Here is a 14,677-nt window from a genome sequence, read left to right on the forward strand (position 1 = left end):
GATACCTGCACACTCGTGTTCATCACAGCAGTATTCACAATAGCCAAGACACCGAAGCAACACGAATGTCCATCAACAGATGAATGAGTGAAGACAACGTGGTATAGACATACAATGAAATATTTTTTCCAGATTAATTGAGATATAGTTGACATATAATACAGTGTAAATTTAAGGTGTACAATGTGTTGATTTGATACATTCATATATTGCAAAATAATTACCACCATGGTGTCAACCAAGACCTCCATCATGTCATACAATTACCATTTTTCTTCTGTGATGTGAGCATTTAAGATCTACTCTCTGAGCAACTGTCAAGTACATACTACAGCGTTATTGACTGTAATCACCATGCTGTACGGTGGATCCCCAGAACTTATTTATCTTATAGCTGAAAGTTTGTACTCTGACAACATCTCCCCATGTCTCCCCCCGCCTCCCCCACGCCTGCACCTAGTCCCTGGTAACCACCACTCCACTCTCTGTTTCTATGAGTTTGGCTTAATTAGATTCCACATAAAAGTGCTAGCACGCAATGCTTGTCCTTCTCTGCCTGACTTATGTCACTTAGCGTAACACCCTCAACATTCATCCATGTTGTTGCAAATGGCAGGATTTCCTTCTTTCTCATGGCTGATTAATATTCCATTATGTACATGTCCCACATCTTCTTCATCCATTCCTCTGTTGACACACTTAGGTTGTTTCCATATCTTGGCTGTTGTAAATGGCGCTGCAGTGAGCATGGAAGTGCAGGTCTTATTCTGATAACCTGTTTTCATTTCCTTTGGATATACACCCAGAAGTGGGATTGCTGGATCATATCGCAGTTTTTTTTATTTTTTTATTTTTAAGGACCCTCCATACTGTTTTCCATAGTGATGGTATCAAGTTACATTCCCCCCAACGATGCACGAGGCTTCCCTTTTCTCTGCATCTTGGGTGGAGTGTGTTTGCAGGGGGTAAAACTGAAGCAAGACCTTTGCTCATTGCCCCAAAGGCTGGGGAAGCGGCTCGCTGTCCTGGTAGGTAAAGGGAATTCGTTCTTCCTGGGAAGTTCCCTCTTGGCTGAGCAATGCCAGCATGGGGGGTAGGATGATGCAGGCAAGTGAAGCTGTTCTTCCTTCTCTTCTGGGCCAGTTATTCTCAGGGTTTTTTGCATTCCACTGTGTCACTAAGGTTTCTTCAGTGGACGCCTCAACTTCCCAGAGAAATTTTTCTTCCGTGCTAGCTATCTAACCGTTGATCTTCACTGGGGGGTGGAAGCTGGGGTCTCCTACATCACCAGTTTGGTGTCATCGTCTCTCTGTCTACTATGGATATAATGCAGCCTTAAAAAGGACAGCTGTGGTGACACATGCCACAACACGGATGAGCTTCGATGACATCACACACAGTCGAATAAGCCTCCCCCCAAAAGCACATACTGTATGATTCCGCTTCCTTGAAGTATCTAAAGCAGTCAAAATCATAGAAGGTAGAAAGGTGGTTATCAAGCGCTGGGGGAAGGGGCGAGAGAGTTTGTGTTTAGTGGATATAGAGTTCCAGGGCTGCAGATGAAAAGGTTCTAGATATTGGTTGTACGACAACGCAAATACTTATCACTACTGAGCTGTACACTTAAAAATGGTTACATGGTAAATTTCATGCTATATAATTTTTGCCACATTCAAAATATATGATAGGCTGAAGCATGTTCAGATGACACCTAGGCCTTCCCTCTCTTAGGCACTCCTGTCATGGAGGGCAAATGAGTAGAGAATGCTCTGGGTCTGGGGCCACATGATAAATAGGGACCAATGGCAGACTGTGGGCCACAGGCAGCCAGAGGCTATGGAGTCCAGGGGCAGCCCTGGGGGAGTGGAAAGAACTTGGCTTCCAGCCAGACCTGGCTCTGAGTGGTTGGTCCAAGTCGGCCCTTATTTGCTCATGACCTGGGGCTGTGTACCTAACCTCTGTGTGTTTCCACATCCCCTCCTGCAAACGGAGCCTCCTGACAGCATCAACCTCCCAGGCTGGTCATGAGGATTAGAAGGAATTCAGTCAGATAATGCTAAGTGAAATAAGTCAAGCAGAGAAAGACAATTATCATATGGTTTCTCTCATCTATGGAGCATAAGAACTAGGAAGATCTGTAGGGGAAGAAAGGGATAAAGAAAGGGGGGTAATCAGAAGGGGGAATGAAGCATGAGAGACTATGGACTCTGGGAAACAAACTGAGGGCTTCAGAGGGGAGGGGGGTGGGGGAATGGGATAGACCGGTGATGGGTAGTAAGGAGGGCACATATTGCATGGTGCACTGGGTGTTATACGCAACTAATGAATCGTCGAACTTTACATCAAAAAAAAAATAAAAATTAAAAATTAAAAAAAAAGAAAAAGAAAGAATTCATTAAATGTTTGCTAGAAATCATCTAAGAGGCAGCCACTTATCTAGGTGGGAAAGAACAGTGAACTGGACACTCTTCTCACAGCTCTTCCATCCCAGGTGAGAGATAAAGACACTAGACAAGCAGAGCGACTGTCACATGATGTAAGTGCATTGAAAAAAGGTGAAGTCAGGTGAAGAGAAAGAAAACAGGTAGATGGTGCTTTGAATTGGGTGATCAGGGAAGGCCTCTGTGAAGGGGAGACATCTAACCTGAATCAGAGGAAAGGGCCTTGTGTTGGGAACAGCTCAGGTTTCTGCAGTCTGGCCTCTTTTTCAAGGTGGGAGCAAAAGAAAATACATGAGTTTTAGTTAAGTGTTTGTGGGGGTTCTGACTCATGCCTGTGGGTTTTGGCCTGAGTGTGATCTTCTCTTCCTGAATGTCTGAGCTGCTCTGGTGTCCGATGAGGAGACACGAACCTTACAGACAGACTGTTCATTGAGTTCCTACCATTGCATAAGGCCATTTCCATATAACAAATCCATGAGATATATACACTGACAGTTTCTAGAAAATAAATATAAAGATGACTTCTTTGGGATTGTCCTAGGTTCTGGAATTTCCTTCTTTAATCTGATTAGATTTAAAGCCATTAGTCTCTGGAAATCAGTATGGAAGTTCTTCAAAAAGTTAAAAATAGAACTACCCTACGATCCAGTAATTGCACTATTTTTTTATTATAATATGTTAGTCACCATACAGTACATCATTAGTTTTTGATTTTTGACATTCCAATCACTACAGTCTGACCAGCAGGAAGTTGACCGCATGGCACAAAAAGAAAAAACAAGGTTCAGCATGTTCCTGTGTCCTCTGAAAAGAATGATCTCATTGCGTGGATGACAACAGAGAAGAGAGTGACCAGTATTTTCATAGGTCTGTCTTACTCAAGGTCCCCAACCTGCCAGGACCCACCAATTTAGTTTTTTTTCTTAATCTTTCCCACTCTTTTCTACATTGTGTAAGGGAAAGGAATGAGTTGAAAAGGGATGTCATGTCCAACCTCCCCCCTAAGACTCACTGCTGAGGCCAGGTTTTTGTCCCCAAGTTCTCCAACCCCTGTGAGGCACTATTTCACAGCCATCTTCTTAGCCCCACAAAATGGCTCCCTTTGTGCCACTTGCCCAGGACCCCAAGGCTAGCCTCACACAACAGCAGGTCGTGATCAATGAAGAAGAGATGCCCAGAAAAAGTGGAACCTAAGCTTCCTACAAGCCTTGAGGAGGATCCCAGAAATGCCTGTATCCACCTTAAAAGAACAGTGTGCAATTAGCCGAGACAATGTGGACACCTTCCACCGGTTACAAACCCTTCCACCAAGTCGGGCAAGGGCTGGGAAAAGGGTTCCAGTCCAAACATCCAGTGTCCTCTTCCCCAAATGCAGTAGCAAGACTGGTCAGAAGGCCCGGCTTCCCAGGTGGAGATAGTAAAGAAGACACAATGGGTGTCTCCGGCCCCGTCCAAGAACAGGAAACCTCCTCCAGCTTGGAACCCGGGCCAGCAAAGAACTCATTTGGCAAACGTCAAAGGGGGAAGGGAAAGAGGTGGGATACAAAGACCGAGGTCCGAAGGTTTGAGCGCAGAAAATCCCCTTGGACTACCTCACCGCCCTTTTGCTTTCAGAGGTGGGTGCAGAGGGGAAGCAGCAGGGTCTTTCCTTTGTTAGCAGAGGGAAAGCACTTCGCAGAGGGCTGACAGCTGGGTCCTGGACAGGGCTGGGGGTCGCGATGACCAGCCTGGCCCAACCACAAATGCCACCTGCTGGGTGGGCCCCAGTGCATAAGGGCCCACAAGATTGGATTTTTGCCGCTGCAGGAGGGGATGGCCGAGCCTGGCGCGGGGCTGCCACCTGCACTGGCCCAGAGGCAGGAGGCCATGACCAGGGGTGGGACAATGGGGCCTGAACGGGGCACCCCGGGGGCTGCCCAGTCACATGGGGGCCGCCCAGTCACATGGGGGCCAAGACCACTGTCCCGGGGCCCAGCAAGCAGCAAATGAGTGTCCTAATGATCACGTTTCTGTGCCTCCAACGAAGTCCCTATAAAAGGCAAAGGTACAGTGGGCAAGTAGAGGCTGCCTGAACATACTTGTCAAAACAAGGGGTACAACGGAGATAAACGACTGCTTCTAAAAGTGCTGGGGATGGTAGGGAAGAAAAGAATATGCTCAGGGCCTGAAAGTCCCACCTCCAGGTCCACATACGGATCTTCGAGCTTCCATGAACTGGCTCCAGTTATCTCTCATAGCTTCAGGGTCAAGATGTGGGCAAAACCCTATCCAAAGTCTAGCCCTGTGACTGGCTGGATTACCGCTCGATGTGAATGCTCAGATTCTCAAGGTCTCTTGCGTTCAGGTTAGGGCACTGACGAGTCATGGCAGGGATCCTGAAACCTGGAGTGGGACCCAGATGCAGACTCTAATGAAGCTGGGTAACTTGAACCCCTAAATTCTGTGACGTGATTTGCCAGGAGAAGCAAACCTTCCTCCTGTCTGGGGAGGTTCTTTCCTCTTTGCCTGCGGAGTGAGTGATGGTGTTGCCTGAAGTAGCAGTGGGGCCCCGCTGATCTGCCCCCGAAGCTACACCCACTGTCCCCCTTTCCTTCCAAATCCCTTAGCAAGTCTCATATTCCCAAGGGCCAGAGAGTATAAAGCAAAGTGTGACACTTGCAGAGATACAGAATTCACCGAAAGATCGCCATCATTTTAAAAATCCCTGTAGACAAAATACTGGGGGATTTGCATGAAAATAATTCTTTACGGTGCGGTATGGAAGTGGAACGAAAACACAGTTGCATCAGACCACGTTAACTGACGTAGGCTTATTAAGCTCAGACTCTGAATGAAATGTTTTTTGCCTCAGGTTTAGGGAAGAAGCCTCTCACCATTTGCGTGGCTGCTGTCTTACTTTGTTCAGACTGCTCTAAGAAAACTAGACTGGTGGCCTGTGCAACAAACATAATTTATCACGGATCTGGAGTCTGGGAAGTCCCGGAGCCAATCCTCAGCAGGTTTGGTGTCTGGCGAGAGCCCGTTTCCAGGGTCACAGACGGCCATCTTTCTTGCTGTGTCCTCATGTGTTGGAAGGGGCAGCGGAACGCTCTGGGTTCTCTCTCATGAGGGCACTATTGTCATTTATGAGGGGCTCCACCCTGCTGACCTCATCATTTCCCAAATGTCCCACATTCTAATACTATCGAATCAGGCATTGGGATTTCAACATGAATTTGTTGGGGGGACCCATATAAACATTTAGTCTGCTGCCCTTGGTTTGTTGGAAAAGTCCCAAAGGAATTAAGGAGGACTGTAAGACCTTTCCTGGTGTGCTACACTGCAAGGAATCCAAAGGCTTCAGGAGATTGGAACATTAGAGCTAATTCGTCATCTAAGATGGTGTTCACTCATTTCAGGAGGTCCAGGGGATACTTTCACCAAGTGTGTGGTAACTTGCTTTCGAAGGGGAGCCCAGACATCTGTGAGGAGCTCCGTGGTGGCATTTCTCTTCTCTGTTGGTCAGAAATCACGGTGGGCTTGCCCTCGAGGAAGGACCATGCCACCCTGCCAAATATTTATGCTGTTAATCACTACGGCAACCTTCCCGCAACGGACCTGTGGCCAACTACTGGGGTGACAAGGCATGGAAGAAAGTCAGCAATCCAAATTCTAAGAGATGATTTGACACTGGCTCTGAACTGACATGGATATTTGGGAACTAAAACGTCATGGGTTACAGAAATGGCTACTGGAAGTCATGGAATCAATGTGGTTTTACTTCATGCCCATCTCAGTGATTGGTCCCTGAATCCACTGTCTGGTTATTAATTTCCTCCATTTCAGAGTATATAATTAGAATATTCAGAAATGATAGAACTCCCATGTTGGCTCTCTGACCTATCAGATGAAGGCACTATTATGGTCGGAAAGGCCAAGTAGGAACCACTAGAATGACCTACCTATACAGATAGTAAACCAAACACAACATTTCATCCTGGAGGGAAGGGACTGATTGTGGCAGCATCGAGATTTGAAAGGTGCAGGTGGTCATTCTAGGACATCCCTTGCAACTTCCCTATATGTCCTATACAGAAACAGACAGATCTTGGAGAATGACAGGCAAGTACAATAATCCTCACCACATGGCGATTCCAATTACAGCTGCTTGCTTCCATGTGCTTTTGTTGTTTTAGCAATCAAAACATCCGCCAAGGCACCTGGTATACAGTACTGGTGGGGAAAATGCTTTTTCCCCTATCGGTAAATATCACCGGAGTTTGGCTTCAGCGTGAAAGGCCAGCAATAAGCCACTTGTTACCTCAGGTGCTGATTGTAACATAGAACTCATTGTCGTGTAGCACCCATCAACAAGTGACCTGAAAGCCTGCTAGCTTGGAGTGGGGCCCAGAACAATAGAAAGTTCTCTGATCTACATCTCTGGCTTCATACGAAGTTCCCAGTGACCAGCTGACCGGAAAAGAAGCAACATCATGCTTGATTTCCAGTTTGCGGGCTCAACCTATTTTAGACATCTATTCCTGCATACCGATCAACACGCATTTAGCAGCTAAGAGCAAGACAAATATTTTCTCAAACAATTCTGTAGCTGAGAAGGCCAGGCAGGCTTGATTGGGTTCTCTTCATGAATGGGTCACATGGAATTGAGTTCAAGGTGTCCACCATGCTGGGTCATTAACTGGAGACTCAGAGAGAGAAACTACTTCCAAGCCCTTTCAGGTTATTGGCAGGTCTAGTTTCTTAAGGTTGTAGGACTGTAAGATTGCCTTGCTGTCTCTCTGCTGAGGCCACTCTGAGCTCCCTGGACCACCCCCATACCTCCCTAGGTGCACCCTTCCACCCTCCATGCAAAAATGGTGCCCCATGGTCATGGAAGGAGGGATGCAGATCGTGCATGGACCATAAACAGGAACTTCCCCTCCCCGAGACTGACGGTGCTGCAGATCCTGCTGAGTGCCAGCCCCCAGACCACCTGAGCACCTGAGACGGCACCATACCCCCCAGTGGTCAGTCAGCTAACTACCACTTGGCAGACTGGATATTTTGGTCTGCTGCAAAAATAACTGGGGAGAGGGCAGCTCTTTGTTCATGAATACACTTTTATTCTGGGTAGGGATTTTCCTTCTCACCCATGGTACTTTTTAGAACACCAAGTGTGGACTTAGAAAATGCCTGACCACCATCATGGAATTCCACACTGCATCACTTACAAACACGGAACTTGCTTCCCAGGTAACATGCTCGTGGATCTCACTGGTATTATGTTTGCCACCATCCTGAAGTGATGGTTCAGTTGAGCTGTGGAATGATCTGTGCCTCAGTTACAGTTGTACCAAAGGCGCCAGTGCCTTCTGGGGTGGGGACAATATAAACTAGGAAATGGAATGCTCTTAGGGTGGGATGGGTGGACCTCTGTCTGTCTGAGCCACAACTCCTGTCTGCAGCAATTACAGGGTAACGGCATGAGGACCTCCTCTCATTATTGCTGTTGATGTATCAGGAGCAAACTTTTCTTTCCCTTCCCCACAAGGTTAGGCTCAGCAAATGGAGGAATGTTTTCAACACGTGACTCCACTGACTCCCCTGAAGAGCAAACTGAGACTGCCCAAATGACCACGTTGGATGCTCATCCCTCTCCATGGAACCTCCAACATGAGGTTCCTCTGTGGTATGGAGACACGGGACGTAACTATCAGAGAAAGCTGCACTGCCAGTACACACGGCCTGAGAAGGAGTCTGTGTGAAACGTCCAGAACTCTTCTTGCTACTCCCAGGTCTCTGTGATTAGTTACTGGGAAATTTCAACAACGCAATGCAGGCAGAACACCTAATGGTCCAGACCCTCCGGAAATTAAGGTGAAACTCATCCCCTCGGGACAAGCACCAGAACCAGCTGAGGGGCTGCCCCAGACAAAGAGAATGAGAAATGGGTAGACAGTACCCACTCATAACTACCGGCGAGACACACAACACAGCAAAGAAACGAAAACTATAATAGGATTTATTTGATGACTTAATAATGTCCCCAAACACAGTGGAAAACAAACACCCACAAAAACGCCAAATTATCCATTCAAACAAAATGCTTAGGGCAAAAGCCCAGCTTTGACTGACAGGAAGTTATAACATGAAAGGTGTAATGCATTTTCTTAGCCTCCAGAAGACAATTTCTTAGCTAACTCGTGCTCAGAGGCGTCAACAATATCCGGTAGCATTCCAGGACAGCCAACTGGTTCTGCTTTCTCATTGATCACCACGGTAATGGGAATAAAAGACTGGGGAGACTTCATGTTTATTGAGAAACTGCTCAAATTCTATTTTTTCTACTAAATTCCCAAGGCGACTTACTAAGTCTTGTCTCTTAAATCTGAAAATAGAGAAACAAGTCATTAACCAAAGGATATCCAAAGGATCTATGATGCAGGAGGCTCTGTAGAAATGGAAAGAGAGGCTCAGTTTATAGGAGAACAGAAAACACATCTGCAAGGCAAGGGACAATCCAGCAAATTCAGAGTGCCAGTTCAGGGTCAAGGTCCACCTCAAACTCGGGTGTGAACAGAAGGCTCTTCAAGCTTGGAAGAAGGAGAGACTCAAACACTATCAATCTAAATAACTGGAGACAACGTGAACTGTGAGTGAGGACCAGGGTTTGAGAAACGCCAGGCAGGCCCGACCGGACCCCTCACCCAGGAGCGCACTGGCCCCGCCGGGAAACATACTGCACAGTTCCTCCCACACTCACCTTGCCGCTTCCTTCATGGCGTACACAACAAATTTTTTCTGCACTTCTGGAGGTCCTTGCACCCCTTCAAGCAGTTTGGAGATTCTTTCATATTCTGGGGATATGTAGAGAAAAAAACCTTCAACATCTCTAAAGTACAAAGAGGAGGTAGAAGTCAATCTTGGAGTCTCAGCGATCATTCAAGGGCTAGAACGTTACAGAGAACCTGTGCTTTCCATGCTTACATTCAGACATCCGGACACAGCCACCAGTGGAATCTGGTACACAGTAACCACTTAAGAAATACAAGAGAACAGGACAAAAAGGTGTATGGGGACATTTCAGTCAAAATAAAGAGGAACCATTCTAATTGTGAAAATCCAATTCTGGCAAAGGATGAGCCTCAAGAGGTTGGTTGAATCTAGTCTGAATCATAGAATGGGAAAGACTTCCTGTGGTTTCATGGACAGAAGTGCTTATTCTACTTACTTCCTCCAAGCTGTCGAATTTCCATCTTTAATTGCTCTTTGATTTCCATATTGATTTTCACCGGAATCGGCAGTAGATCAGGCAAATCTCTGGACACAGATGTTGCTGTGACCTTGAGGTCATCTGCAGAGAGACAGCTGGGAATGATTCCTCCCACCAGGGCATGACCACCAGCTTTGTGAATCAGCCCACCCTTGCTGACGCTGGTCAAGTCCTGAGACAAACAATCCAACTTACCGTGTGGAATACCGTCTCCTGCCATATTCAGAAGCTCCGGAGGAACAGATGTTGACCAGAAGCCAGCAGGTGGGGATAGACCACCTTCCCTCCCCTCCCCGTGGGTACTGTGAACGACAGGTGCACCCGGAAACCTAACTGACCGTGGAGCTGCAATGACGTGCATTTCAGCGACCCCCCACACACATCCATGTGCTCCACAGTTTCTAAAATTTTCATTTCAAGCAGGTGAATATACCAGATAATTGTATCAGACCTGAAATTCTGACCTCAGGAAAGATAATACAGCAAGGCAGCTCTTCTATTCCTGACACTATGTATACCCTCAGAGATAGACGTGGACAGTGTAACCAAGTAGCAAACATTCACAGAGCCCTGGCACTCGTGACTTCATGTCACCTGGATGCCCTCTACGAGGTGGCAAGCAGAATGTGTCACTTGATGTCGGGATGCCTGATATTGGCACTCCGTCACTAGAAATCCCAGTCAGCAAATGGATCTTTGTCATCTGGGTTTTGTCTCAAAAATGAATATTGGCACTCCCAGTTCGACACGTCTACTTCATTCACTCATCCTCTGTGCCAAGCATCAAGCCAACAGTGGGGATCAGCCATGAACCAGACAGAAGAAACCTTCTCCTTTTGGAATGTATAACCTCTGTGGACGTCAGCGGGTAAATGCGCAATGAACAAAGGTGATAAGAGGGTTTGAATTCATGTGAGGAAGGAAGGAAGCAGGGATATGAGCGAGAGCAGGAGGGGAAGCCTCCATGACTGCAAGGTCGGGCAGGGGCCTCTGAGGAGGTGACCCCTGGGAAGAGCCGGAAGCAGGAGGCAGAGGCAGCCTGTGTACATGCGAAGAAGTTCTAGCTGCCGGGGGGGCTGCGCAGGGTCCCTAGGAGAGGACAAGCGGGGGCCATGGAGCACAGTTCATAGGGCAAGAGAGCAAGAAGGACATGGAAAGGACATGTGATGGCAGGAGAGGGTGGAAGGGTGAGGTCGTGCATGGAGCAGAGACCAGAATCAGGAGCTCACACACTGTTCTGAGTGCTCAGGGGAGTCGATGAGGGGTTCCAGGATATTCATGTAATGATCTCATTTCTGTGTGGCCACGGTCACTCTGGGTTCACGGAACACATGGGCTGCACAGGGTCACGTGGAAAAGCAGGATGCGAGCTCAGCAGCTAGGGGAGCGGCTTGCTGAGTCCTGAGATGGTGTGCGATGAGGGACAGTGTAACGGTGGGACTGGGGAACAATGACGGTGTTAGGAGGAGAGAAGGAAGGTCAGAAAGTACAATGAGGGTATATCTTTCTATGAAGAAACCAGTAGAGTCCAGTGGTTGGGAAGCCAGCAATGTTTCCATGAAGGACAGAGTGACCACCTGGTCCAGCGTGACTGAGAAATTAAGGCAGCATCACCCGAAGTCAGTGACCTTGATGGGAACTGCTCCCGTGGGGTGGAGGAGCCAGAAGCTGGGCTACCCTGGCTCAGGTCAGGGAGGGGAGGGGAGGACTGGCACTCTCACCATCTTCCATGGAAACGGCTGAGCCCCCGGCGTGGGATGGTCCCTCTCCTTCCTCCTCCACTGACAGCAGCGGCATGCTCAGCCTTTTCTTAATCGGAGGCAGAGTGATGGCTTTTCCAGGACGTTTCACTTGGCTTTTGGGCCCAACAGCGGACTCCTCCGCTTTCTCACTCATCACTTCCTGAGGAGCAACAAGAAACATGTCCCATTAATGAGCAAACTGCAACCCTTCCAAAACAGTACGGAGGTTTCTCAGAAAGTGAAAACTAGAACGACGTCATGAACCAGCACTTGCAGTACTAGGTATTTACCCAAAGAATTCAAAATACGGATTTGAAGGGATACGTGCACCCCGATGTTTACAGCAGCATTAGCAACAGGAGCCGAACTACGGGAAGAGCCCAAATGTCTGTGGACTGACGAATGGATAAAGACGACGTGGTGTACATATACAACGGACTATTACTCGCATCAGAAACAATGAGCTCCTGCCCTGCGCGATGACGTGAGTGCAGCTGGAGAGCGTCATGCTAAGTGCAACCAGTCAGTCCGAGAAAGCAAGCAGCGAAGAATTTCGCTCATATGCGGAATTTAAGAACCAAGCAGATGAACATGGGGAGAGAACAGAAGGGCAAACCAGAAAACGGACTCCTAACTGCGGAGAACAAAGTGAGGGTTACTGGAGGGGAGGTGGGCACGGGGACAGGTTCAGCGTGTGACGGGGTGAAGGAGGGCACTTGCGTGATGAGCTCCGGGGGAAGTATGGCCGTGTGGGTGCACTGAATTCTGCACCTGAAGCTGATAGTACACTGTGTGTTCACTAACTGCAATTTAAATAAAAACTTGAAAACAGTGCAAGCATTCCAGAACGGCATTCCGCATATGTATCTACAAGGTGCATCTGCGTTACTAACATGAGTTTTATCAGGGGCCAGGGTTTCCTCTGCCGCACAAACACTCTGTTCTCAGGACACCCGGCCTAACTTCCGTGCAGCCTATGGGGAAATGGAGGGAGCTAGCGTACAAGTGTAGTCCACGGGCAAACGCTGCGGGATGAATCGGACTGCTCACAGCCTGTGGAGCGATCAGCCAGAATTGAGAAAACACATGATTACCTCTCTGAGGAAGTATTAACCATCCTGTGAAAACCCTCTCAGGGGATATAACTCCATTTCCTTTCCTGATTGGATTGAAATGAACATTATCGGTATTGACTGAGTCTTCAGGGAAGGGCCCTTGTAGACGGTGAGGGGGGAAACCTTAATCCGCCTGCTTCCCATGCAGGGATCCACATATGGGCGTCTAGGTGCCATGTGAGGGCCGCTTGTCCATGGTGCTCGTACATCAAATGGGACGTGTCTGTATGACGGACTAGCTGAAAGGTCTTCTCCTCCAAGGATAACCCCCACATTGGCCCCACCATATTGGGATCGACTGGGGATACGAATACCTTTTCGGAGCCATGGACAGTTCCCATTAAGGAGGACTGCAAAAGGGGGAAATGATTTTCATGGAGCGTTTCAGACCAGCCAGATCCTCTTCTAAATGCTTTCCTTCTACTGACTCAGTTAGTCGTCCACACCCTGGGAGTTGGCAGCACGGGAGACTCCCCTGGGTGAAATCAGAACCTGGCCCCCCTACATGGAGGGCAGTGAGAGGCTGATAAAGACGGCCCCCTTCCAGATTGGTAGGTGGCAGGTGTGAAAAGCAGGGAAACTGACATACGAGGCTTGTCTTTGGCTGGCGGGAGAAATAGATCACCCCACCCACCTGCCAGACCCTTCCAAGTTTCTACGGAGACCTCAATTGACATCAGTCCCATAGGCGCATGTGCAGCAGCAATCACGTCCCCTCCCTGACCTCCTCCCATACTCCACCATCGAGACTAGTCCAGACTTCTCTGGCACTTGTCTGGGGCACTGTTCAGAGCGCACAAGCCGGGCTGTGGCTGCATGAACCAAGTCGCCGTTTGTCCAGTCCCACTGTGCCTGGAGCCGCGCTGTGGCCGGCCTGCCCAGGCTCGCCATTTGTGGCATCTATGGCAGGGGCCGGGGCCAGGGCTCAGCCGGCGCGTCGGCTTCCTCAGGGCCGGCAGTCTCAGCGCCTTAGGAGCCCGAGTGTGGAAACCCGCAAAGGGCGGCTGGCAGGCAATCCCAAATGTCTCTGCACATGTCCTGACCGCACGAGGGCTTATTCAGGATCATGCCCGTCACCTTCCAGTGTCCACACCCCAGTGACCCTCCCTGCAGAGCAGACGCCTGACACTGCCTAGGGCTCCGGGCCCCTTGTCCAGCAGCCTTCGGCCCGGATCCCACAGCCATGGGAGCCACACGTGGAGGCGAGCCCTGGCCTGTGGCTGGGAAGGGCGGCTATGTCAGTGAGCTCAGCGGGCCTAGGAGGAATCATCCAGCACTTTCTCCAGCTGGGGATCCCCCCGCCTGGGGCTGTGCTGCTGAATTTCATTCCCTTTGTATTAGGGGTCAGAGGGCACGGGGCGCAGTGCCTGTCCTCACCCATGGCCAGTGCCTCCTCCTCTTGGCTCCTGAGTCCTCCCTCTGAGAGGCTGTCAGGCTCTGTCCCAGCCCTCGGACCGCAGTCCGCAGGCAGCTCGTGCCCCGCAACCTCGAAAGCAGGCGCCTACGGTCTCCAAGGTGGCGCCTCTCAGCCCCGCCTTGTCTGCCACCCCCAGGCCCAAGGAGTGGTGCGGCCCGCATGCCCTTCTCCACCTGCGGCTCTTCTTCCAGCCTGCTGTCCGAGCTGCAGCCTGTTGTTGGACCCGGGCGGCCGCCTGTCTGTCCACAGCAGAGGCCGGCCTGCCCCACAGCCATGGGCTTCCGTCCCTGTCGGGGTGACCCGCCGCGCCTCCCCCACCAGCGCGTCAGAATGCCTGGGGCTGTCAGGGTGGCCGCAAGCCTCGGACGGACGTCCACACTCGCCCACACACAGCTCGACGGCCACGCCTGGGATGTTCCAAGGATGCCTCCTTCTCCAGACACATGTCTCTGCTCCTGGCCTCTGGCCCTGCGAGCTGCCTGCAGAGCTTCTCAGTGAAATCAGCCACGGGCCCTTCACAGGGAGCACAAGGACAGACCACGAAAGATGCAGGCCACTCCACGGGGTCCTGGCAGGTTGAAGAAGCTAGAAACATACATACCAGCCTGGTCTTGGGCCGCCCCACGAGGAGGTCTGTGCACCACCGGCCAGAACCCTAAACGTTCATGTAGTCGTCTACGTGGGCTTCACCCCAGACACCGTCCCGACGG

At 49.7% G+C, this 14,677-nt stretch overlaps 1 protein-coding gene across 1 annotated transcript; it reads right to left on the reverse strand.

The window, feature by feature from the left end:
• Positions 1-8,684: 8,684 nt before the first annotated feature.
• On the reverse strand, positions 8,685-12,891 carry LOC123793942 (cancer/testis antigen family 45 member A8-like). The gene is made up of 5 exons (XM_087859718.1): positions 12,865-12,891; positions 11,415-11,595; positions 9,652-9,774; positions 9,184-9,277; positions 8,685-8,808 (listed from the first exon to the last, which is right to left on the reverse strand). Exons 1-5 carry the CDS (start codon positions 12,889-12,891, stop codon positions 8,685-8,687), a joined length of 549 nt encoding a protein of 182 aa, XP_087715844.1.
• Positions 12,892-14,677: the final 1,786 nt, after the last annotated feature.

This window comes from Ursus americanus, chromosome X (genome assembly GCF_024610735.1).
Source record: "Ursus americanus isolate L20-20 chromosome X, mUrsAme1.1.p, whole genome shotgun sequence".
Classification (NCBI taxonomy): domain Eukaryota; kingdom Metazoa; phylum Chordata; class Mammalia; order Carnivora; family Ursidae; genus Ursus; species Ursus americanus.